Here is a 27,235-nt window from a genome sequence, read left to right on the forward strand (position 1 = left end):
ATAAAACTAAGAATATTCAGATATTAATTTCTCCACTAAAAATACCTATATCATCAAAAAAATTGGTAGAATAAGAAGACAGATTATGTCTTATAATTAAAGCTATTTAAAAAGATTAAATTATGTTAATTTAAAAAGTTATATCAGTTTTTAATATTTTATATTTAACTTTTTAAAAATATTTTAAAAAAGTTATTTTTTATAAAAAGACATATACTACTAGTTACAAATTAACTTTTTTAAAGAAGAAATTACTTAATAAATAAATCATATTACTAGATTAATACGGTGTATTATTAAGATATTTTTAGATATATAATATAGCTTGGATCTTAATATAAAAGTATGATTAAAAAATAACTTTTTGTAATGGTGCTGATCGATAAGACGAAGATACGATAAGATTAATTGTATTAAAATAGTTAATAAAAAGAAAGTTTAAAAGGCTAAGACCACTGAGAAATATCTGCTAGACGGAAATAAATAGTAGAATATTAATATTTATTACAGATGCTATTATTTTAGAAAACTGACGTCCGTATTAGTTAAATATATAAAAATTATTTAAAAAAGTAGACAGAATATTATAAAGATAGGATATTAGGTTATTTAAATATATAGAGTTAATAAATACAACTTCTAAAAATATAAAATACAAAATATATAGATATGAATATAAAAAAATACTTAAAATAAAAAATATTAGAATAAAAAAACTAATTAACAAACAGTTATATATATTTAATAATATAATATTTATAGTTCTGTACTAATTTGTTTACAGTAATATTATTAGTATAAATCTATTTATTATATTAAGATTTATATTCTTTTTAATAAATAGAATATTAAATAATAAAGATATAGTATCGGCTATATAAAATAATTTACTTGTATAGAATAACAAAAACTTTCTAGCAGTTATTATTATAAAGGTATTTATTTTTAATATATAGAGATTTACTAAAAATATAATTATATAAATTAAAACTATACAAAACAGATTTAAACTAAATAATTAATATAATAAAATATATTTTTTATATATTAGATAGATTAAGGCGGTATATATATTTACTAATAATTTTTAAAACTTTAGATAAATTAATATATTATTAGATTAATTTATTTTTCTATTTTTTATAGTAGAAATAATATAGTTATAATATAAATAAAGATACATGGAGTCGCCGAATATAAAAGATATAAAAATATATTTAGTATTATATATTTTTTTTATTCTAATAATAGTAAACTTTAAAGTTTTTTTAGTATTATGTTAGGAACTACTTGACGCAGTAGACACGCTGGTTAGGTAAGATAAGTAAGATAATTAAAAATAGTTTTTTATTAATTTTAAAACTAATTCTTAAGAAATCTTTTTTTTTAAAAAATCTTAGAATAATATATTATATAAAAAAAAGAAATAAGTAATATAATAATATAAATATTCGGATTAAAATTCTAATAAATCTATATTAATTCTAAAATAGCTATTATAATAATAGATATAAACTGCTATAATAATAGATATTATATAATAATTATACTTTTTTATTAAGCCGGGCTATTTAATATAGTAATATAACTATAAATAATTTTATTATTTATTCTAATTAGATATTTCTACTAGTAATATTCTTTAAATAATAGAATTCGGTGCTATAATAGTAAAAAAATTATTTAATAAACTATATATTCTATAAATAAAAAATTTTAAAATAATAAATAGAGTATATATTTTATTAATAATCTAATTAGAATTCGATATAAAGTATATATATAAATAAAAAAAATTAATATATCTTTATTTATTTTTATATTTTAATTTTTTATTAAATCTTTTTTTTATATTTTTTTTTCTTGTTATTTTTATTTTTATTTTTATTATTTATTTTATATTTTATTTATTAATTTATTTTTTTTAAAACTTTTATTTCTACTGCTTTTTAATATAATATTAATAATTATTTAGTATTATTTAACTGATATATTTATTATACTGTTAGGAACTACTTGACGCAGTAAACACGCTGGTTAGGCAAGGCAAGCAAGATAGTTAAAAATAGTCTTTTATTAATTTTAAAACTAATTCTTAAGAAATCTTCTTCTCTAAAAAATCTCAGAATAATATATTATATAAAAAGAAGAAATAAGTAATATAATAATATAAATATCCGGATTAAAATTTTAATAAATTTATATTAATTCTAAAATAGCTGTTATAATAGTAGATATAAGCTGTTATAATAGTAGATATTATATAATAATTATATTTTTTTGTTAAGCCGGGTTATTTAATATAGTAGTATAGCCGTAAATAATTTTATTATTTATTCTAATTAGATATTTCTACTAGTAGTATTCTTTAAATAATAGAGTTCGGCGCTGTAATAGTAGAAGAATTATTTAATAAATTATATATTTTATAAATAGAAGATTCTAAAATAGTAAATAGAATATATATTTTATTAATAATCTAATTAAAATCCGATGTAAAATATATATATAAATAAAAAAAATTAATATATTTTTATTTATTTTTATATTTTAATTTTTTACCGAATCTTTTTTTTTATATTTTTTTTTGTTATTTTTGCTTTTATTTTTATTATTTATTTTATATCTTATCTGTTAATTTATTCTTTTAAAATTCTTATTTCTATTATTTTTTAATATAATATTAATAACTATTTACTATTATTTAGCCGATATATCTATTATACCTAAGATTTTTTTTTATCTGTATTACTTAAAAACTAGTATTAAAAATTTCGATATTATTAATATAAAAAATTTTATATCTGGCTGTATTTTTAATATTATAATATTTATAATATATAAATAGTATTTTAATAGAAACTAGATTTATTATTAAATATATTTCGACAGCTTCTCGGTAAATTTTTTAAACTAATAAAAACTAGATTTTAGTTAGTATACTAAAAAATATTTTTAAGTTTTTACAAATTCTAAATTAAAATTAGAAGTTTTTTATTAACTATATTATTTTTAATTAGAATCTAGATTAGAATCTGATGCTCTATATTTAAATTAATTATTTAATTCTAATCTTAGCTACTAGCTTTAAAATAATTGAACTGGTTTATTATTATAAGTATAAGCTGACTGGTACTAGTAAGTCTAAGATTATTATATATTTTTTTATTAATTTTTTATTAATTTATAGGCTAATTTACTAATCTAATCTGGTTTTTTATTATTTTTTTATTATAGGCTGTTATTTTATTATAAACAATCCAACTATACTTTATCTAATATCCGAAAATAATAGATTTTTTTTATAAACTAGAACTAAGTAGGTATTTTTTAAAAAAATTTATTATAAAATATATATTATATATAGCGATAAGACCTTTTTTTAGAATTTTTATATTTAAAAAATAAAATAGTTCTGGCTTTTTACTATTTATTTTTTATAAAAATAGTACTAATTAGCCGGATTAGTCTAATAGTTTTTTAATAAAAGTCCGGCTTATTTGTAGAAATTTTTATTTTGATTATATATTTTAATATTAATTTTTAAATATATTTAATATAGTACTTTAATATAAATTCGGTTATTTTTTTTATATTTAAAAATAAGATATTTTCTACTGTTTTAATTTTTTTTTTATTTTTTATAGCTTTAAATAACTTACTGGGCGTTATTTATAAATTCTTCTAAGATTTATTTATTATATTTATTTAACTAGTCTGTTTATTTAATTAGAAAATATTATTTATTATTAAAAATCTATTTATTTTTAATATCTTCGACCTTAAACTTCTTTTTTTTTTAAATCTAGAAAATAGAGTTGGTTTTATAAATTTATATTAGATTTCTATTATTCTAATAATAATATATAAAAAATATTATAGATTCGACTATAGCAGTCAGATAGAAAAATTTAATATATTTATTTTTTAATAACTACTAGAATTTTTAGAGATTTAATATATCGAGAAACTAGCTTCTAAAATAAGATTTTAATTTTTAAATTTTTAGTAGACAGTTTTATAAGATCTTTTTTTTTAAAAATTATTAGCTGGTATTTTTTATTATAATATTTTTTTATTGCTTTATTAGCTTTTTACTAGTAATTTTATAAATTTTTCTGTAGTACAGCTAGCTTATTAATTTAATTTTTAGTTGCAGAAATCTTTTTTTAAAAAATATTAACCTCAGCACGCAGATAAAAATCAGATAAATAATTTAAAAAAACTTGGAAAAAAAAATAGTAGTTAAATTTAGAGTATTATTATAAGTAAATTAAGCAGAAGACAGTAGAATAAACTAGTTTAAATAATTTTTATTAATAAAGTATCGAAGATATTATTTAAAAGTCTGATTTATTTTTTTAGTTTAACTATTAGTTTAGAATTAAAATATTGTTAATAAACAGAGTTTAATCTAAATATAATAAACAACTCGAAACTAAAATTTACTAATAAAAAAAAATCTTTATCTAAGATTATATTTTAAAATAGTCTAAACTAAAGTTTAATTTTTCTATAAAAAAGTTTAGCAAGTTTTAAAGCAGTTATAATATATAAAATAAATAGAAATTAATACTACTTTATAAATTTATTTATAATAATAAAAATTAAATTTAAAATATTATTTTTTATTATAATAGAAGATAGATCTATAATAAAATTTATAAATAATTTAATAAAAAATCGGCTAGAAATCGGCAGTAATTCGAGCTTGCTATATAATTTATATCTAATAAATATAATTTTTTAATATACAGAATACTTTTTAATATAGATAATTATATTTTTATAAAGATTTATTTAATAAAACTTTTTTTTAAAAAAAATTTTTATTTTTAATTATCTAAAATAGTCTACTAGCTGATTATTATAATAAAGATTTAATAAATATTACCAAAGACTTTATTCTACAGAAATATATAAATAATACTTATATATAATAAGATTATTTTTGTTAATTTTCTAATATTTAGATCTAGAATTATCTTCTAAAATAATAAGTTTTTAATAATATATTTTTATATCTTTATTTTAGATTTTTCTAATTAGAAAATACAATTTCTTATTAATTTTAAAATAGAATAAGTTTTTATTTTTATATACTCGGAATATTATTAATATACTAATATATTTATTATAAAACAAGCTTACTCTAATAGTTTTAGAATATAATAAGTTTTTATATTTATATACTTGGAATACTACTAATATATTAATATATAGATTATAGAATATTTTTATTTTAATAGTCCAGTCAACTATTTCTATATCGGTTTAATTATATTTAAATTCTAATAAACTTAATATATACTGGCGGATATAAAATTTAAAATTTTTTTATAAAAATATCTTATTATATTCTAGTTGGAATTTTTTTAAAATTAATTATAATCTTATAAAAAATTTATCAGCTATTTAATACTATATCGATTTTAGAATTTTTATATTAAACAGAACTTCTAAATCTTTTTTTATTTTTAATAATAAATTAATAAAATTATATCTATTAAACCGATGTTAAATAATAAAATTATAACTATTAAAATATATATATTATTAAATCTAATAACTATTCAGCTTCGGCTGTTTTATAAAAATCTAAAGATTTCAATAATCTAAAAGAATTTTAATAGTATATAATAGCCCTTTAAGATATTAATACTAATATTTAAATAAATAAATAATAATAAAAAGCTCTTAATTTAGAATTAAATAATAAGTTTTAGTATTATTAAACTTTTTTAACTAGAATATAACAGAATAATATACTTTATAGTTATCCGGCTGAAAGAATATTCTTGTTATATTTTATTAAAAAATATCTGTTTTTATTCAGATTTTTTATTAAGAATTAAAATATCTTAATAAAAACATAGTTTTAAAATTATAAAAAAGTTGTTAGAATATTATTATTTTTTTATTAGTTAATGCTACTTTCCCAGACTTTTTTTTATTTTAGGTATTTTTTAAAAAAAAGATTAGTAGTAATATAATTAGAAAATAATTTTTAATAAAATACTAATAAAAATTACAGAATCCTAAGAATATTTAGATCTTATAATATATAGTTAGTATTAGTTATATAAAAATATTAAATACTTGTCGGAAATCTATTAATATATTATATAAGAATATAATATATTCTAGAAATTTAATATAATTTTAATAAAAAATATACTTTAATAGTTTAATATAAAGATCTGCTTTTTATAAATATTCTAATACTTAATATAAATAAAAAGTATAAAAAAAACAGTTTTTTAAAAAAATAAGAATATTATCTAAATAAATAATATAAAAAATGTCTAATATATTATAGAAAGCTAAATAAATATAGTTTTAAAATATAACCAAAGTATTAATTAATCTAAAGAATATAACTAAATATTTAAAATATCTATAACAGATTTAAAAAACTATTTTCTATTTATTTTTCTATTTAACACAAATTCAGTAATATATATTTTAAATATCTAGTTTAAAGAAATATTTAGCTTCTATAATTTTATTTAAAATTTCTAAAATTAAAAATAAAAAATAGTAATTTTTAATTAAAATTTTATTAAATCTTCTGTAATTTATATATAATCGGAGATCTTTATTTTTTTTTAGTATAAAAAAAAATAAAGATTTCTGCAGAATTTTTAGAAGATTAAATTTATTTTAATTAAATATTTTTATTAATATAATAACAAAGAGATTAGAGCTTAACTTAAAATAAAAAATAAATAGATTTATATAGTAAAATTTTATTATTTTTTAGATTAATAATATGGTCCGAGGGTCTGTAAGAAGAAAATTATTAAAAATAATTAAAAAAAAATATATTTATAAAATCTTAGAGCTTAAAAAATAATATAATCTTATTAGATTTAATTTATAAATAATTCAAAGAGGCTTTATCTTCTAGTAGCTAGATATTTTCTAGAAGTTTAATAATAATATAAATATAAATAAGATTTTAGCAAGCTTTTATAAATTTATAAAAAAATAAAATTTTTAATATTTAGATTTTATACTACTACTGTTGATTTTATACAGATAGATAAATATATAAATTTTTTAAAATAGTTATTAAAAATAAAAGAGAACTTTTAGAAAGATCTAAATTATAATTAATAGCTATATAATATTTTATAAATAATTATATAGTTCTTCTTAAATTAGTAGTAGTAATAAGAATTTTTTATATATTATAAATATTTATAATAAAATAATTAATTATAGTAACTAATAAAACTGTAAGACAGACTATATTTAAATAAAATTATTAAATAAATTAATAATTAATAAGATTAATCTTAGTATACAAATCCAAGTCTGTATAAATTTTAAGTATATTTTTAAAGTAAATAAATATATTAAAATAAATAATAATTTCTATTTTAAATTAGTTTATTAAAAATATAAAGACTTTTTTAACTATTATTTTTTTTATTAGTTCTAGTTCGGTTCTATTTTTATTTTTATAAAAATATTAATTAGCTAAATAATATTTACTATTATATTTATAACAGTAAAAAATTTCTTTTTTTTTAATTTCTTTTATTTCGAGAGGATTTAGACAAAAAAAACTTATTATTAAACTATAAAAATCTGGATTTTCTAAAAGCTTTATTTAAATAGTATTCTCGGCTCTTTAGATCTTGTTTTTTCTTTTAATTTAATATATTTTAATAATAGATAGTAATAGATATTATTTTCTTTTAAAAGTCCGGTAGTTTTAATATATATTTATAAATATATTAACTAAGTTCCGGTGTTAGCTTTAAAAAAAAGATTAATATATATTTATTATTTTATTTAGATTTAAAATAATATTCTAAAATATTTAAATAAAAATAGAATTTTTTTAGATTTTAATTAGTTTATTAATAGGCCTGTTTAAGCTGCTTTATAATATTAGATTATAAAATAATTATATTTTAAATAAAAAAAAAGTTTATTAAATAAAATAATTTTATAATTTTTTAATATTTCGGTAGTCTTCTGGGGATTTTTTATTAATATATTAGTATTATTTCTGCTAATAGATAGAATCTAAATAGCTAATTATAGTTAGAATTTTTTAATTTTTTATTTAATACTTCTGAGGAGCTTTTTTAAAAATATATAATAAATTATAAATCTACTCTATTCTCTATTATAAACTAAATCAAAGAAAAAAATAGAGATTTTTTTAAGTTTAATTTTTTTTTGTTTAGAAGATAAGATCGAGCTAGTATAATATTATTATAATTTTATTAAAAATTTAATATCTTTATATTTTGTTTATAATATTTAAATCTGTTTTTTTAATTATTTTAATTATTTTAATTAGTAAATAATAGTTTATACTTTTTAAATATCTATTTAGATTGGATAATATAATTTAAAAACAGACAAAGTACCTTAAAATAATTCTAATAAAAATTTATTAAATAATATATTACTTTTTTTTAGGTAACTAAAAGTAAAAAAGATTAAAAATTATTAGAAACTATTTAATATAATAGACATGCTGGTTAAGCAAGATAAGTAAAATAATTAAAAATAATCTTTTATTAATTTTAAAACTAATTTTTAAAAAATCTTTTTTTCTAAAGAATCTTAGAATAATATATTATACAAAAAAAAGAAGTAAGCAATATAATAATATAAATATCCGGATTAAAATCCCGATAAATCTGTATCGACCCTGAAGCGGCTGCTATAATAGTAGATATAGGCTGCTGTAGCGGTAGGTATTGTATAACATATACTTAAGATTTTTTTCTATTTATATTATTTAAAAATTAGTATTAAGAATTTTAATATTATTAATATAAAAAATTTTATATCTAGCTATATTTTTAATACTATAGTATTTATAATATATAAGTAATATTTTAATAAAAATTAGATTTATTATTAAATATATTTTAACAGCTTCTTAATAAATTTTTTAAATTAATAAAAACTAGATTTTGGTTAATATATTAGAAAATATTTTTAAGTTTTTATAAATTTTAAACTAGAGCTAAAAATTTTTTATTAATTATATTATTTTTAATTAAAATTTAAATTAAAATCTAATATTTTGTATTTAAATTAATTTTTTAATTCTAATTCTAGCTATCAGTTTTAAAATAGCTAAGCTAGTTTATTATTATAAGTATAAACTAATTAATATTAATAAGTCTAAGATTACTATATATTTTTTTATTAATTTTTAATTAATTTATAAGCTAATTTGCTAGTCTAATTTAATTTTTTTTTATTTTTTATTATAAACTGTTGTTTTATTACAGATAATCTAATTATATTTTATTTAATATCTAAAAATAACAGATTTTTTTTTATAAACTGGGATTAAGCAGATATTTTATAAAAAAATTTATTATAAAATATATATTATATATAGTAATAAGACCTTTTTTTAGAATTTCTATATTTAAAAAATAAAATAGTTCTAATTTTTTATTATTTATTTTTTATAAAAATAGTACTAATTAACCGGATTAATCTAGTAGTTTTTTAATAAAAACTTGGTTTATTTATAAAGATTTTTTATTTTAATTATATATTTTAATATTAATTTTTAAATATATCTAATATAGTAACTTAATATAGATTTAATTGTTTTTTTTATATCTAAAAATAAGATATTTTCTATTATTTTAATTTTTTTTTTATTTTTTATAGCTTCGAATAGCTTGCTAAATATTATTTATAGATTTTTCTAGGATTTATCTATAATATTTATTTAGCTAGTTTATTTATTTAACTAAAAAATACTACTTATTATTAAAAGTCTGTTTATTTTTAATATTTTTAATCTTAAACTTCTCTTTTTTTTTAAATCTAAAGAGTAGAGTTGGTTTTATAAAATTTATATTAGATTTTTATTATTTTAATAATAATATATAAAAAATATTATAAATTTAACTATAGCAGTTAGAGAGAAAAATTTAATATATTTATTTTTTAATAATTATTAGAATTTTTAGAAGTTTAATATATTAAGAAACTAGCTTCCGAAATAAAATCTTAATTTTTAAATTTTTAATAAACAGTTTTATAAGATTTTTCTTTTTAAAAATTATTAGCTAATATTTTTTATTATAATATTTTTTTATTTTTTATTAGCTTTTTGCTAATAATTTTATAGATTTTTTTATAGTATAGTTAGCTTATTAATTTAATTTTTAGTTATAAAAATCTTTTTTTAAGAAATACCGACCTCAGTATATAGATAAAAATTAAATAAATAGTTTAAAAAAATCTTAAAAGAAGAATAACTAGCAGTTAAATTTAAAGTATTATTATAAATAAATTAAATAAAAAATAGTAAAATAAGCTAGTTTAAATAATTTTTATTAATAAAGTATTAAAAATATTATTTAAAAATCTAATTTATTCTTTTAGTTTAACTATTAGTCTAGAATTAAAATACTATTAATAAATAAAGTTTAATTTAAATATAGTAGACAACTTGGGACTAAAATTTACTAGTAAAAAAAATCTTTATTTATAATTATATTTTAAAATAATTTAAATTAAAATTTAATTTTTTTATGAAAAAGTTTAGTAAGTTCTAAAGTAGTTATAATATATAAAATAAATAAAAATTAATATTATTTTATAAATCTATTAATAATAATAAGAATTAGATCTTAAATATTATTTTTTATTATAATAGAAAATATATTTATAATAAAATTTATAAATAATTTAATAAAAAGTCAGCTAGAAATTAGCAGTAATTTAAGCTTACTATATAATTTATATCTAATAAATATAATTTTTTAATATATAAAATACTTTCTGATATAGATAATTATATTTTTATAAAAATTTATTTAATAGAACTTTCTTTTAAAAAAAGCTTTTATTTTTAATTACCTAAAATAGCCTACTAGCCGATTATTATAATAAAGACTTAATAAATATTATCAAAGACTTTTTTCTTTCTATAATAGTTTTAATTTTTTATTTATATAATTTTATAGTTTTAAATATAAAACTATTTTTATTTTTAATAAGATATTTAGTTAATTTAAAGTTAATAATATTTAATATAAACTATAATAATATTATAATTAATAATATTAAAAGATTTTTATTTTTTATAAAGTCTTATTATTGAAAATATTAATAAAATAAAAGCCTACTTATTTTTAATAATATTTATATAAATATTTTTTAATATATTAAATACTTTTAATTCTAGATATAATTTTTAGTAGTTAGATTTTTTATATTTAATTTTTTTTATGATAATTATAGATTCAGTTCTTACAAATTTTCTATAGAATTTTTTTTGAATTATATTTTTTAGACTGGTTGTTTTTATTTTATTTATTTTTAGATTTAGAATTATTTAACTTTTAATATTTAAATATTTTTATAAAATTAGTTTTACTAGAATTAAACTAGGCTTATATCTCTTTTTATACTAATATCTATATAATTTAGTTTTAAGTTATATTTTTTTATATTTAAAGTTAAAATAAAAAGTTAAAAAGATTAATTATTATTTATCAAGATTATAAAAAAAACTAAATATAAATATTATTATTAAGTTTCTTATTATTAGTAAGATTATATTAAATTTTCATAAATAATATCATATAAATAATTCTAATAGTCTTTTTATTTTTAACTTTTTATATTACTAATTATTTTTTAAAATATTTTAAAATCTTTTTATTAACTATAAAATCGATAGTAGCCGTGCCAGAAATAATAAGTTTAAAAATATTTTAAATAATATATAAAAAATTAAATAATTTATTTTTACTAGCAGGCTGAGTAAAAGAAGAAAAAAATTAAATAAATTTTATATTAATATTAAAAATTATTTTCTAAAGATTCTATAAGCAGAAATATATTTTTAAAATTTTATATTAAATCTAATAGTTGGCCGCACCGATTAAAACCGAAAACTTAATAATATTAATTATTTATTATATTATTATTAATTAGTAAAAATATTTTTTAACTACTTAATTAATTAGTAGATTAAAATATTTAATATAGTTTAGTATTTTTAGCAGACGGTATAGTTAGTAGAAAGATATTTTTAATATTTAATATTAAAAAATAAAAAAAATAATAAAAATTAATTAAATAAAAATTTTAAGCTTAAACCGGGCTTATAATCTGATAATTATAAATATAATACTAATAGATTTATTTACTTAAAGAAAAAAGCTTAATACCTCGATAATTGTTAGATTATTAAAAAAGAAGAAGTTATCTACAGATTCTATAGTATTTATATATATCCAGTTTAATTTGAAATCATGTGACTTGTTGAAGCGAGGCGTTACACGCACACGCCGATAGAAGGTCGCCCGAGGCGGCGGGAGGGAGGCGGTCCATGGTGGCAGAAATCCGGGCTGCAACAATAATATTCTTGTATATATATATAAAAAATATTTAATAAGAAAGAATTAATCGGACTTATAGATATTTGAATAGTTATATAAAGCTTTAAGTATTTATATTTTTTGTATATAAATCAAAATTCTGATATAGGCAGTATACAGAGATGTATGCTAAGCCGGCTCGCTTACCAAATACGTTACTATCCATGATATAAGTACTTAACTAGCTGAGTATTACTGTACAATCATCCATCCAAATACTGAGATATATCTATTTATCCCCTGGGAGATCCAAGAGCGATTTGATCACTGTGATACTGATAAATTTACAACCAACCACCTACAGTAAAAGATCCTTCCCCCTCTACAATGTACAATGACAATGTCGACATATTCGGACTCGAGAAGTGGGCGTGGTGTACAACAGAGGTGTAAAGGACCGCTTGCAGGTTCCCATCATGAAGCAGTCCCCTATCAGCTTTCGTTCTGCCTGCGTGCCTGCGTGCCTGCGATGCTTTGACTCATTCTGCGGGGCATAAGTTGATCCGCTCACTTGTATATTTATTCTTCCATTATCCAACTCTGTTGTTTTCTTTCTGTCCCCTGACACTTCGACAATCGATCTACTCCCTCACTGTTGGGCATTAGAATGAAATAACTGTACGAGTTTCCATCCCACCCCCGGTTCGATCTCGGTTCCATCACGGGCTATCTTGACTTCTCGATTCGCATTCCACGGATTCCGCAATCCCCTGGTAAGGTGAAATGGAACCCGGGTGCCCGATAGCCATCGTATCCTGAATGGTTTTCCGATCAACTGTGGGCTCGGCCCACTGGCATCCTCCGTCTGTGTACCTGCTCTGTCGGCTTTCATGTCGCCCTCATCCTCGGATGACTCCGCCTCCCAGAATATAGTCCCTCGTATAGAGTCATTGATGACTCGTCCTTTGGCGGCAGTCGACGTTGCTGGTGTAGGAGTAATGTCTGGTTCTTCTAGATTCGGCATGTTATTGGGTCGCGGTGGTACCTCTATTGCCAAGCGCTCATCGTCCTGTATGGGTGACATCATACGAGCGTATCCGTAGTATTCACCAGACTTATTAGCAGAGAAGATCAGGTAAACATCATCTGCGTTCTAATCGAGGTCGTCAGACAAATATCGATTTGGGAATATTCCTGCCCCAACTCTCTCCCTTGGTTCGGTAATGTTCTCACCTCATATGCTTGATTCAATTGATCCTCATTGTGAGTTTGTGTAGCCCAGATGTTGGTTTGTCGACTGTGTTCCAAATCCTCCACGGTCAAGCTCTTGACAACGAAGTATCTGCTCGTCATCCGGGCACTTGAGCGTCTGTTATATCCTTTCCGGTATGCAACCGACTCCGTATCATCGTTAATCATCAATTGCTTGCTATCGCTCTGGTCTTGAGATGGCGAGGGTGTAGCAGACCCTATGGCTTCGTGACTCGCGCTGGCTAGTATGGTTCCGTGCCGCAGTCGGCAAACAAGGCGTGCGCCATGGAACCTAGAATCATTGAATCTTGACAGAGCAGCAGCGCACGCAGCGGCGGTTTTGTAATTGATAAAGGCACAATTACTCTTGGAGATAAGAAAGACGCTTACCAGCTCCTCCGTAGCCTCCTGCGAGAAGTGATCTTTCAAGTCAATAATATTGGTTGCGGGAGGCAGATTGCCAACCCACAAAGCATGACCCGACTGCTTGGGCTTCCTTAAAGGTCCACGCAACGTGTTTGGCCCGGGCGACTGGGACGAACGCGAGGCTGCATCTGCTAGGATTAGCCTTCGCTATACCACTTGATTATGTTTAGTCTGGCATGGAGTGTTGCTGCCAACCTACCGGTCGAGGAGTGATGGGAACGCATAGACGTGGAACCGTCCACTATTGTTTTCGAGACGTCATAGTCCGTGTTGCTGTGTCTGCTTTCCCTATCCAAATCGGTGGCCGTCTTGACAATATGACCGCGCAGTGGCCAGTGATTGGAAACCGACATACTTGGCGGCGCGGGACTAGGTTTAGGTGCCGTTGCGCTCGAGGTCTGCGAATAATATCCCTGGGAATACGGTGCCTGATTGGGGGTATGGACATTAAAGTGGCTTGACGAGTTAGGTGCCAACGGCTGGTACCCGGGAGTGCTATGTTGGACATGCGGGTCCTGCTGCTGGTGCTGCTGAACATACGGCGCATAAAATGGGAACGGGGCACCGAATGCCATGTTCGCATTCATTGTCGCTGGAGCATAGGATGACAATGCATGTATAGGGTAAACAACCCCGTGAGGAAGGGCCGTGGGGATGAATTGTTGTTGCATAGGATGTTGCTCGTAAAGAATAGGGTGAAGTTGGTAAGCTGGTAGAACTGATCTCGAACCACTTATATTCGAATCCGAGTGTAAATTCTCGGGTGCACAGAAGGATGCGTAGGCATGCCCATCAGAATGCGAATGTTTATTATCAGTCTGAGCAGCCTGGCTGAAGCGGGATGAACCTGACGAGGCGGTCAATCTAAAATCCTAAGAAGATCCAATGCTTGCTGTTTGCTCTCTCCGATTTCATATCCTTACTCTTTCCCCTTCTGACTCATTAAGAAAAAGTGGACGACAGAACTTGAGACAGACTTACCCGGTGGTCGATAAGCAATTTCTGCTTCGCTGCCTTTTCCCGAAGATGCCGGTGGTTTAGTGCCATCTGCGACTTCCAGTGTGGCGTTTGGCTGGGCCATTGGAGCGCAATCACTTGAGTTAGGCATGGTAGAATAATACAAGCTGAGAATGACCACCGGAACGGCAAATCTCACTGTATGAGTATGATCTCTATGCATTAGAGAGGGGTGGTCGGTAAAGGCAAAGGGCACTCTGTCACATACCTTCCCCAGGACCTGTAAGCTACCAACACGTCTTACGGGCTTGCTCAAGGGTTGCTTGATGACCGACAAGAGGCTTTTCTGTGTCATTAAAGCCGGTTAGAATTTTTAAAACGAGTCTTGACATACACAAATCTTCAGACGCGTAAACTTCTGGGAGGCACAGATGAGTTGGGTAGCGGGGAGGAAACAGACGGACATATGTAACTATCCGCGCAACAACAGAACAACTTTCAATGAATACCAAGCTAGGAAATCTCTAACTCTGGCTTAGAAGGAGGGCATGCACATTAGTGTAGTGGTTAGTGGGAAGGCTACCATAACACAATGTTGAAAGGAATAGATCCAGCCCACGCACGCACACACACACGCACCAAAAATTTGTGCCAATAATAGGCATTCGATGCCGGGCTCAGTGAGGAAATTGAGAGGAGGTGGGGGATGGAAAAGAAAAAAAGATGTAAGTTACTCCGAATACTTGGACGCCGACAGATTTTTTGCGGAAGAAAAAGAGTGGCCCGATCTGCCACATGGGCGTAATACCCTGAAAGAGGACACTCCAGCTGTATGACCAAACGACAAGGAGCCACAGAGCCACATTGTCAAAAGTCATGCACGAATCTCAGAGCAGCCTCACAAGTAGGGTGGAGAACAGACTAAGCGTCGAGGTGGAAGTAGTAAGAGATGGGTCAGGTAGGGTATGAGGAACCTGCAAGATTGGAGGCCATCTCATAGGCGGAAGTAGGGGGAATAGAAAATGGGGTATAGGTGAACGACCATAAAGGGAGGAAAGAAAAGGGTAAGGCGAGTAGACGGCAGGCACTTGCAAGAAGTTGGCCTCCCACATTCAGTAGAGTAGGCTACATCTCTGCCCGAAGGGGGGGGGGGGGTAAATGTTGCCGTGGACACTGGACAGGCAGAGGGCACCAGCCCGTAGTTTAGTGACTACCTTGTATCATGCCAAAGCAGAAGATTCGTTGCTTCCCACGAAGATCAAAGAAAGTAGAGTATGTGGTGGCCCACAAATATGTTCAGGACCGCAGCCACCAAGGTCATCTTTGTTGAGATCATTCCATCCCCCAAGCTCCAGCTAGAACTGGAGCTGGAACGGGTCGTAACTCAAAAGGTGGAAGAAGCGGCGGATGGTTTGAGGCTCATCAGGATTGACTGGCTGACGCGCAAATGCCGCCGGTCCTGATTGGGAAGCGGGAAAGGGGAGGGATTTCAATTGAAAACGCGGCCAAAGGACGGGGAAGGGGAAGCAGCCCAACACTAAAGAGGGAGGGGAAAGGAAAGAATCCAGAACCAGAACAATTCACATCTGGAGATCATCCGCTTAAAACCTCCAGCAAACCGAGCCCCGAGATAAAGAGTAAAGACAACAGCAGGAGTCAAGTGAACGTACTCTTGGTGGAGAATAGTGAGGGGAAGGAAAGGTGCGAAGCCGAAAGGGTGTGTGCAGCTAACAGCGTGAAGAAACGATAAAAAAGTGTATCTTCCGGTGTTAAGCACTGGATTGTCTGATACTGGACAGTAACAAGAAGAGAAACGACGGTACTTGCCATTGAACAGTTGGCAGGCTCGGTGTCGGTGAACGGAAGAAATAATCACGATCATCAAGAAGAGCCCTTGTGTAGACACAGTGTAGCCCAAAGACCGAAGCGGAGACTAGGTATGGAGAAGGAATGGCCTTCAAACCAACCAGGTTAGCAGAGCCCTGGGCAATCTAACGGATCTTCTGACCGTCAGAGCTCGGAAGGGCAACTCCTGCACAGGGCAGGTGGGTAATGCACTTCCGAACGGAAATGAAGCAAAGGACGGGGGCCTGTGTATATAGCGGCGAGGGTCTTTTCTCTCCCTCTGCCTTAAAGTGGCGCCCCCGGGGGCCGCGACAACGACAAGAGGGGACCGATGAGCCGGACTCTCTCGCCCTCCACTCGGTCAGTCTTCTCCTTAAGTGAGGTGAGTGAGTGAATGAACGGGATGTTTCCTTCTCGCCCTTCCCTCTTGGGATTTGGTGGCTGTGGCTGCCTCCAGTCTAAGGGGGATATCCACAGTTTAAAACCGGGTGCTTCGATTCGGATCGGGCCTTGCTTCAACGTTTTAGCAATTCATGAGCGAGACCCAATCAGCTCTCACAGAGGATCGACAAGCTCGATCCTAATACTGAGCACGGCAGGTTTGACTGACACGAAATGTTGCTTCTTATCCCTCAGTAGACAGCGGTGTTGAAGGAGTAGAAGAGTGTCACCAATTCCGTGACTTACAGAATTCAAACGAGAGAAAACATGAGCAGCAAGATCTAATCCCTTTCGTATTTACGGATGCGGTTTACAGGCTGGGCTGTTTCTTGCCTGCCTGGCTGTCTGTCTGCGCCCTTTTCGCACCGTGTCTTGCGAAGAATGATCGAAACCGAATTGTATAGCGTTGCGGCAGACGTCGATCGAACATAGGAAAATATATAGCAAGGAACTAAAAAGAAGAATCGTGAAAGCGGGAGAACAGAGTGGAGGGTTCGGACACCGCCAGGCTTGAGGGTCGCAGGCCGTCCGAGAGATGGGAGACAACTCGTTCAATAATCTTCCAAGCCATTATAAAAGACCAGGATGTCAGAACCGAATCGGCCACATCCGACGTTCCGTGGGTTGTTGGAGGACAAGAATAGATAGTCTAGGATCAGCCAGGTACGTAGTGGCTGGGAGGACTTTGGCATCGATAGCATCGATGGCTTCTCCAACTGTTCGTGATTGGGTACCGCTGTTATGTCCCTGACCCAGTCAGACAATTCGATGGGATTTTTTCCCTGCCTCATGACAGCTTGAAGCAGGGCTCGCTCTATTTCCGAGGATTCCATGAGCAATCGAACCCACCCAGGGGGGTCATTTCATCGATCGAGGACCGTCGTTCCATGAAGGTGGCAAATCAGGAGTGCGCTCTATACGCATTGATCAGGGCTTTGAATGGGTCCCCAACCCGAGGCGTATGCGTGGCACTGAACCACAAGGGATTGACAGCTGCAGGCAGTTTTTATATCTCCATAGTGAAGGTGATCTACACAGTAACCCAATCCGGTGAGCATAAGTCATGACCTCGGAGTAAGGTCAATGGGGAGAAAATCAGGATGATAATGATGATAATGATGATTATAATAATATTGCGGCGTTGCCGGATTGATGAGCGCGATGATCTTCGCGTAATTATGGGTATATGCTCGCAGATGAGTAGTGAGTCGAGTATCATTTGCCCTTATAATGTCGGCATGGAGCATGGTCACAATCGGGTTCGAGTGTGAGGTCGATCGTTTTTGCCGAAAAGGAAAGAAGGTATTTCTTTCCGCTTTGCGCTCTTGCTCTACCCGCTCCCTCCTTTCCCTTTCCCCGCCTCCCTTCTCTCGTGTCCTAATTTACCATCCTTCCCCCCGGCGCGTCTTCTATGAAAAGGACCGCCAACCGACAGGCTAGTTTGCCACCGACGTTAAAAGAAAGCCGCCGTAAAGTGTGAAATGGGGCCTGGGTGACGAGGTAACAGTGTATCGGGTTTTTAGGGCCTAGAGATTCCTTTTTTTGCATACCCGTTTAGGTTGATCTTATGAAACACATTTTCATAATCCAAGGCAGACATTCCTTCTGGTTAATCACGAACGTTCCAGCTTGGAACGGAGAGATCTGGTACAAGTTATTCAGACCTCTAAACGGGGGGCATGAAAAAAAAAGCGAGGGTGGAGATCTCGCCAGAGTTCGATAACTGCGATTCGATAGTGCAGAGATGTTTGACCCATTGAGATTTCAGACTGGAAAAAACTCCAAACGATGAGTTCCAGTTAGTAATTGAGCGAGCAATTCCGTCGTCTCCGTGCTACGAGTAGGATGGATGGATCTGGACTCCCGCCGCCGCCGGATTACATGCAGCAATTGGCGAAGGAGCTCATCGGGTCAAATTCAAAGTCTAGATGTTACCGCGCCGGAGACAAGTTATCAGGTTCAAGCTAGTTGAGTGGAGAGAGCATCAGGGCTATGGAGTTTCAACGATTGCATGATTGCCGGAGAAAGGGGCGGAGAGGAGACACAGAAAATTCGTGCAGCTACCCATTAGTGCCAGTACATTAAAATTGTAGTTCAGGTTGACGTTCGCTACGGGAAGGATGGATAAGTGGGGGAGGAGGAAACTGCGGAATTGACTAACAGACAGCTAGCAGTCTACGAGGGGAGTATAGTAAGTTAGGTACCTACCTACACTGTACCTACTCCCTAGTCTAGAGCGGGTGGTGGTCCCAGTGCATTCCCACTAGGGCCCGATCATTCTCCAACTGGAAACCCAGCTCAGGACACAAAATACCTGTAGTTACTTGAATCCGTTATCCGGTAGGCTTCATGCAGCAGCACTTCTACTAGGACAATAAGTAGATACTGTTAGATTTATATTTAAATGACGGGTGTGCCTTTCTTCGCAGGCATACACCCTCAACACACAAACAGAATTTTCAAAAGATCTTGGTGTATTACTTCCAATCCAAGTATCAGAGCGATAGATAGTCCATGTGGGAGTAGTGGCTGGCAACTGATTTAATGAGTTGAAAACCGCTGGTACTCAGTGCACAGTAGTACAGTAGAGCACATGTGCAGGTCACTTAGTGACCTAAGCCGCTAACTTACCACTAAAATACGGACCGAGAGGCACGCCAACAAAACTGGAACCTAACCTTACCGCGGTCCGTGGATTCTGAGAGACTAGCAATGGATGAGGAGGATCCACAGGCCACTTGAGCACCGGATGCAATGCCAGCCAATCAATCTTGGACCACTTCAACCTCATCCCATTCTTTTCCGGCAATACTTTCGACCAATCCCTAATCTTCACGATTAGTGTGGCTGATCCCCACTTCGTGCTGTGAGATTGTAGGTACTGTACCTAGAAGTACGTGGTCATACTCATGTAGGTAGGTAGATCATGGATACCTTTGCTACCTTACCGTTGGAGGAAATTGTCTATCTGCCTTCCAAACGAGTACCTTACAGAGTACCTAGTAAGTGCACTTCACTTCAAACTTCACTCCAATGTTGGAAAGTTACAGTAGTAGTGTTGCTATGGCATGTTCTTCCACCGCCCCTCATCCCCCCCCCCACACCCTTGCATCTAGTATTTCCGAGATGATTGCTTTCTCCCCTCTCGAAAAAAAAGACTAAAACAAAATAAAAAAAGAAAATAAAAAAAAACCTTCGAGTTGCGTTGAATCTTCGTGTTTTCGAGAACAGTGGGCACTGGGCCCAATGATCACTGATGAATTTCTCGACTTCCCTCGCCTCGCGCACTCTTACTCACTAAAATCTTCTGTTGCTTTTTTCTGTGTGTGAATTCATTCATCTCTCTTACTCATACCGTCGAAACAAGAGTCTTGTCTCCAGGGCTCCCCCGCCTCCTACTGCGTGTGCTTTCTGCTGATGTGGAAGGCTTATCTGCCCTCAATTGAGGAATGCAAGTATACCATTCGCGAATGCGGTGTAGGCGCAGTGGTCATTCTAATCACTTGAGTATAGTGGGCCATTGTTGCAGAAGCTGCTGACACTTGTCTGCCTGAGCGATACTGGAGCGGTTATGTGCAGGAGATTCAGCCCCCTTTACTGATTCATCTGAAAGTCTACAGATAACGAACGCCCTTGTATTTGGCCTCTATGAAAGAAGGACCCGCCCCCATCTCCACTCAGGTGACCTTCATGCGCTGCAAGTTGCGTGGGCAGCAATGGTGACGGCGTATGAATTAAAATCCACGACGGCTTGATAGAGCAGGCAGCAAGCCACAAATAGCGAGGTCTTATAAGGCCATTCTATGTATGTGCTGCTGCACTTCATGTGGATCGTGACTGCACTGAGAGAGACCAGATGCACCGGACACATTTGAATGTCCCTCTATTCAACCATCAATGTCCTAACGAAGCACTGGATCAGGGCGAGAATCTGGACCATCCCGTTGTAGGGTAGACTGCTTGCGGTAATCAACATGGCCCGAGGTATGTACTCATGATGGAATGACCTTTTTGGCGTGCTATAAAATCCGATGAGGCCTTTGCCACTCGACAAACCAGACACGAGTCGTTAGCGAACGCGCAACCTATATCTGCCGATAGAAGCCTCTACTCATTTGCTCCGTAAGGGACAGACTACAGAAGCGGGTGGGAGGTAATCAGCGCCAACTGAGGCGCAACCAGCTTCCAATGCCCACTCGGTAAGTCAACAGATGCGAATCAATCATGAGTAGCACTCATAAATTAGGTTAGGTTATGAGGACAGTACAGTGTACAGTATGAGGATGCTTGCCAATCTGCCCAGTGATCATGTAAGCGGACAGGCTTTCAAAATGAGAATCCTATCTAACACACCGCCTTCCTCATCGCCACTTGCCTTTTCTGCCACATGACGTCATGCACTATCAACACTGCGAGACCACTGCGAGAATTTGCGAGAATCTACGAGAAAATGACACACTGGTCCCTTGCGGTCCGTACTGCACAGAGGCGAGACATTGTGGAAGGAACTATGTGATTTGGACCAACCCGAATTAAAGCTGCCTACAGGGGCTTGCATATGTCGAGGTTGGCAGCTTCACAACCGATCTTTACAAGGCGATACGCGAGTACTACACATGCAACCTTGCAGTGGTCCACCCAGTTCGAGTCTGTCTTCAGGCTGACCAGCAAACGCAGTGACACCATACTTCCAAGAACATATATGCACATTCTGATCGGCCATTCAAGTGAGGAACGCTTGGCTGACCAGTGTGGCGCCCTTGACATGCTCATGTGCCGATTACTTCACCCTCCTTTGGCCATGAGAGTACCACTACAACACCACCACCGTCATTACCTGGTGCCCCTGGGCCCCCTGATAGGTGTTTAACTCCCGACTGGCCATCCTGCTTCAGCCATTTAGCCCGTCGTATTGCCAGGTAGTCTCCACTTCATCCACACCAGGAGGCTAGCATGTAGGGCGATGCTATTGTGGCTTATATAGAGTCGTTCGATGCATCCAATGATAATTGTTTCGTATGCATGCATCGAGACGCAGTCAACAGCGGGGAGGGACAAGAGACGGCGCTGGGTTTCGCCCCTTAACCTACATGGGTGACAAGAAAGGACTAACTCATAAATACATTAACTTGTGGCGAAGGCTGTTGCGCAGATCATGACCTCTAGCACACTGTATCCATGCTCATTTTGATGGCGGTCTCTGGCGAACCTGCACCATAGTTTCAAAACACAGCCTTGGTCGGCCAATGTGTCTTGGAAGGGGTCATTGCCCGTAATCAAAGTCTTTCATGCACCGCTGATCTCTCTTGGACGAGAAAAAATTCGTGTTCTCTTGCCACATCGTAAGTATCTCGGACTATTGCTGTCCGCCGCCGAACAGAAGAAATTGAGTTTACCAGAGTCATTTGCCATCTGGACAGTTTAGTCGAATTTCTTAACGTGTAAAAGAATCATGTCTACGGCGGGCCGATCTGCTACAGCTGATGCGACCTACCGTAATCTCATCAAGAACACTTGGCAGCACGTACCAAGACCACAACAGTGTGAGAATTGGCCAAGATTGGAACTGTGGGATTTACGATTCTCCCAGGAATTGGGATCCAGCAGTGCGAAGGCGGAAGAAGACAAAAGTATGGAAAGGGTAGCAGCGGGTGACTAATCAAGAAAGCAAAGAGCTGGACTGAGTTTGTATGAAGGTGATATCAACAAGAATTTGTGACAATGGCGTTAGTGGTCTTGGCAGTAACATAACAGTCATTCTCTCAGTTAGACATCGAGACTGTAGATATATGGCCCTAGGTCTCGGCATAACATCATGTCTACTGGAGCCTCGTTATGATTAGGATTAAGAGAAGGATATAGAACATAAAACACAGAGACGAAATATAGGAGGAGGAAGACGGAAGAGGCAGAGGAGAAATGATTATCGGTCTATACCAAGTGAGGCAACTTTTCCAGCAAACCTAGCACCAGCACTACCTCTTTTGTGCAACTTCTCACGCTCCCTACTGTCGAGTGAGCTCGGAGCCTGTGTGGGCGATACCACGCTGTTATCGGTGCCCGGGCCTCGCATCGTTGGTGGTGAACCTGAGATTTCAGCTGTACTCTTCCCAGTCGGAGGAGCGGAAGGAGTACTGATACAAGTGGGCACTCTTGCGGTCCTCTGACTTAAATATAGTTGGGCAGCTGGCGAAAGGGGAATAGGCGGAGGCTGCAGAGGAATCTCGGCCCCGTTCTGAACGAGGATCTCTGCAATCGGGAAAGGAATCGCTTTTACAGGAGGACCTGCAGGTGACCTGGTTGACAGACTAGAGGTCGACCCCGGTGATGCAGGATCAGCTGCGGCTAGGGCGAGAAACACGGCATGAGTATTGCGAGAACGGTCGGTGATGTTGACATTGGCGCGAAGCGCGATTCCATAAAGTACGCCTTGGATGTCATTTCTTTTGATTGCAGCAAGAAGAGTCTCGTCCGCTGTAGCAAAGCGGGATAAGGGGGAGGGTAGCGCCTGGACAAATGCTCGTTCACTATACTTGGCCGTGATGAACTTCAACCTTTGCTCCCTTGTGGAAGTGGCGATTGGCTTGTGTAACTGGTCAAGTGTTGCCTCCCAAATCATGTTGCTGACACGGTTGCCGACCTGCAGGAGGATCTCAACGATGTCGTTTGAGAAAGAGTGCACATCCAGTGTCAAAGATCGTATCTTGGAGATATGTGTCCCAAGTGATCGATGAATGCCACTGCATTCGATGCACAAGACGATCCCCAGATTGATAGACACCCATTCAACCTTAGACGTAGAGCCGCAATCAGCACACCAATTGTTGCCTTGATCCGCATCGCGGACTGTTTGGAGTAACTTGGAAGGATTCTCCTCAAAGCCATGATTATCGCGAACGTAGCTTGGTCTTGCACCTACAGTGGTGCGACGAGTGACATTGTTATTAGAGCCAGTTGATTGGGAGTGTTGAACAGAATATGAGGTGGTCTTTCCGGTCAGCACAGATCCGATATCACGACTGAAAGAGGCACCATCATTGTCCGTGGCGATTGGTGGTGGTGACATGCCGCGACCCTCTACAGCACTCTGCAGAGCATTGTTGATTGCTCTTATCCAGTTGGACATATCCTCCTCGGAGGTTGCCTGGTAAATGCGTTTGTACTGTGGAGTAATGACTTCGAAGCAAAATCGCCGCTCGGCGTTTCGGGCTTCTCGGACGGATGCCATTCTCAGATCGATGGGATCCATGTGAAGATCAAGCTTCTGTTTCCAATTGCTGTATTCGGAAAGTTTTCCCTGATCTAAGACAATCCAGAATCTGTATGTGGTTAGTTTAAGACAAACTGAAGAGGTGGGTGAATTCACTTGTGCCAGGCTTGTTTGTTGATGCCTTTGGGATCAATATGAGAGCCTGGGCGAGACAGCGCCCACAGAAGACCTTCCTTCCTCTGTTGGCCTGCATTTTTATCAGTACGGTTGAGAGTGGGGCGCGAGTCAAATCTTAGACAGCGCCATAATGACGACTGGAATCGTTGAAAACTGGGCGTGAACATACCATTTGAGCCCGCCGTCGACGCAAGGATGGACAACGCGGCCGCCGGAGTACTGGACGAGTTTGCTTGCGGTAGAATTGATGAGTTGTTGCTAGCCACACTTCGTAATTGGGAACCGGTGCTATCTGCACGGCCTAGATCACTTTCCAATTTCTGAGTTCCATTGGTACTCCCTGAAAATGTAGACGGGGCGCTCGTTGAGATTAGAGAGTCGGGTTCGAGAAAGGTGTTGCTGCTCTTTTCCAGTGCTCTCCGCTTTTCTTCCCTCTCCGTTCGTTGGAACTGGAATTCCTTGTCCGCCTGCCCAACCTCATGTATCAAAGCATCCAACTGAGGAACCATATCGTCAACCTTTTTGGCGGCCGCAAGGAAACTCTTCGCCTGGGTATCAGCATACTTAGTCAGGTGAGAGAGAACCTCCTGCTCCTTGCGACCCCCGTGCAGGTCCTGCATGAACGAGGAGTAATCAAAACGCTTTAATTCGAAATTGCGCCGCTTAGCCTGATACTTCGAGTCACTCTCCGCTCGTTTTTTTTCCTTCAAAGAATCCTGTCGCTGGCCAAGATAGCGACTGACATAGGCATAATAATCCCTACTCTCCTCTTCAAACTCTTTTTTCTTGGCCTCGGCTTGTTTAATATCGTTATTGTAGAGTTTGACCAATGGCTCAATAACGAGTTTTTGAAGTTGTGTCGTATTTAGTCGCTCATAATTCAGTATCTGGCGTGCTGTCTTTTCGAAATAATGGTCAAGTGCAGGCTGGATCGCATTGGCATTGGATGTAGAAGCTTCGTTCAATGCGGAAAGAAATGCTTCTACAGCATCGTTGCAGGCCACTTGTGCTTGCTGGGCGGCCTCAGCCTTTTTGAGGACTTTCTTAATCTTCGCTCGCATATTCCCTGTCTTTTGCTCCAATGCTTTCATCGTCGCACGAAATAACGGGCCATCCTCGACCACACTCATGTCCTCTCCAGGGCGCGAATGAGGAAGATCGACCTTGACAGGAAGGGGGGGTGCATACCCAGGGGGGGGCACGAAGGCCGTGTCGCCAGCTTCTGGAGGTGTGACGGGCACAGCATGAGGGTTAGATGCTGTATCTGCATCACTGGAGTGCGAGACGATGGATTGTGATGAAGGAATACGATTCCGAAAAGGGACAGGGATTTCTAGGCTTGGTGACAAGACCTGAGGACTGGGGAGAGCACGCTGAGTGCTGTGCACCCAAAACGAGAAATGAGCAAGGGTATTCAACCGATTGGCTCTCTGGTCGTAGTCAAGGAAACTGCAGCTGTTTCTCCAACCACCCCCTTTATCCTCTATGACCTTGGGCGGTTTCCATTTCCACGACCATTCAAATTGCACCGAAGGATTGCCCGAAGTCGAATAATCCCCAACCAGCTGCACATTAGAATTGTTCTGGAGGTTCGGATTGGCGTGAAACTCGCGAGTGATAAGATTGTCCAGGTCTCTAGTGTTGGGCGCATGCGCGAAAGTGAGGCCCGTTAGAACGGTGTCGGCTACTTCAGGCAGAGAGGTAGAGACCCCATTGACAGTGGCATTGGCGGCGTTTCCCGTCTGGGTTTGTCTCAGGATAAAGGTAAAATTGAAATTCAGCTCGTCTTCGTTGGTCAAGCGCAAGAGAAATGTGGGCACGGGTGCAGATGGCGAAAGATCAGGGTCCTGTCCACCGGTGAACGAAGCAGTTAGCTACTGGTGTTTATCCCCCCCAAAAAACCCAAGCATTTACCGCCACGATATAGCCGGCGTTCTCGATTTACCTGTATGTATTCGATCGGGCTCTCATCGCCAATTTCGCGCCTAGCGGTGTATCTGGTAGCAGGAAAGGAGTTGGGAACGAGATGTAGGAGCACTCGGCGCCTAGAATTGGTTATCGTTACAGCAGCAATCGTGACTAGACGGGTCCAAATGAGCCACAAAATCTGTTGCATCCTTAATTAAAGAGGGGCGTACATTTGGCCTGGTCTTTGAAATACAGGCTCCCGGAGTCATCCAGGCGGCTTCCGACATTGCCCATAGTGAAGTGGCTGGAGGTATCGAATCACCGTCGGAAGAGCAAAGACCGGAGAAGTGACCGGAGGGACTAGGAGGGGGCATCGACAGTCTGCGGTCCCGTAGCCGGATGTTGCGCCAGACTAAGGCTAAGGCGAAAAAGAATGAGATTATCGAGAGAATGGCTCGTCATTCAGATAATTGATGGGTCACTAAATTATTTGCGACCAAACTTGCTCGCTGCGAGACGATTGTGCACCGTGTGCTGAAAGTCACGAAAATCGCGTGCGCGCGGAGGAAGGATCGCTCCGGCGATGGTAACTGAGAGGAAGGAGCAGAATCTGCTCTTCTGAGTTCAAGTATAATAAGCCAGGAGGAGGTGTTGTCCGAAGTTCGCGGGGAGGAGGCGAAGGGAGGGA

General features: G+C 33.4%; 5 protein-coding genes across 5 annotated transcripts; all 5 read right to left on the minus strand.

Moving 5' to 3' along the window:
• Positions 1 to 6,465: 6,465 nt before the first annotated feature.
• Positions 6,466 to 6,618, minus strand: BO95DRAFT_374661 (uncharacterized protein; the record flags this gene model as incomplete). The annotated part of the gene is made up of 1 exon (XM_025583109.1): positions 6,466 to 6,618. A coding segment is annotated over one exon (153 nt), but the record flags the coding sequence as incomplete, so codon positions are not given.
• A 281-nt stretch (positions 6,619 to 6,899) lies between these two features.
• On the minus strand, positions 6,900 to 14,596 carry BO95DRAFT_468428 (putative YT521-B-like splicing factor; the record flags this gene model as incomplete). The annotated part of the gene is made up of 4 exons (XM_025589364.1): positions 6,900 to 6,913; positions 13,206 to 13,485; positions 13,566 to 14,137; positions 14,209 to 14,596. 4 exons carry the CDS (start codon positions 14,594 to 14,596, stop codon positions 6,900 to 6,902), a joined length of 1,254 nt encoding a protein of 417 aa, XP_025437318.1.
• A 1,208-nt stretch (positions 14,597 to 15,804) lies between these two features.
• Positions 15,805 to 17,027, minus strand: BO95DRAFT_289024 (uncharacterized protein). Its single transcript, XM_025581709.1, has 3 exons — positions 16,975 to 17,027; positions 16,637 to 16,921; positions 15,805 to 16,139 (listed from the first exon to the last, which is right to left on the minus strand). Exons 2-3 carry the CDS (start codon positions 16,794 to 16,796, stop codon positions 15,961 to 15,963), a joined length of 339 nt encoding a protein of 112 aa, XP_025437319.1. The 5' UTR covers positions 16,797 to 16,921; positions 16,975 to 17,027; the 3' UTR covers positions 15,805 to 15,960.
• Positions 17,028 to 18,183: 1,156 nt separating this feature from the next.
• On the minus strand, positions 18,184 to 18,550 carry BO95DRAFT_288987 (uncharacterized protein). Its single transcript, XM_025581708.1, has one exon. The coding sequence runs from the start codon at positions 18,469 to 18,471 to the stop codon at positions 18,283 to 18,285; it is 189 nt and encodes a 62-aa protein (XP_025437320.1). The 5' UTR covers positions 18,472 to 18,550; the 3' UTR covers positions 18,184 to 18,282.
• Positions 18,551 to 23,175: 4,625 nt separating this feature from the next.
• BO95DRAFT_457107 (putative ARF GTPase activator (Csx2)) lies at positions 23,176 to 26,841 on the minus strand (the record flags this gene model as incomplete). Its single annotated transcript, XM_025588455.1, has 5 exons — positions 23,176 to 24,571; positions 24,619 to 24,753; positions 24,841 to 26,486; positions 26,585 to 26,718; positions 26,778 to 26,841. The coding sequence occupies 5 exons, from the start codon at positions 26,839 to 26,841 to the stop codon at positions 23,176 to 23,178; spliced, it is 3,375 nt and encodes a 1,124-aa protein (XP_025437321.1).
• Between the last annotated feature and the right edge of the window lie 394 nt (positions 26,842 to 27,235).

The sequence above is a fragment of the Aspergillus brunneoviolaceus genome (genome assembly GCF_003184695.1).
Source record: "Aspergillus brunneoviolaceus CBS 621.78 unplaced genomic scaffold BO95scaffold_91, whole genome shotgun sequence".
Classification (NCBI taxonomy): domain Eukaryota; kingdom Fungi; phylum Ascomycota; class Eurotiomycetes; order Eurotiales; family Aspergillaceae; genus Aspergillus; species Aspergillus brunneoviolaceus.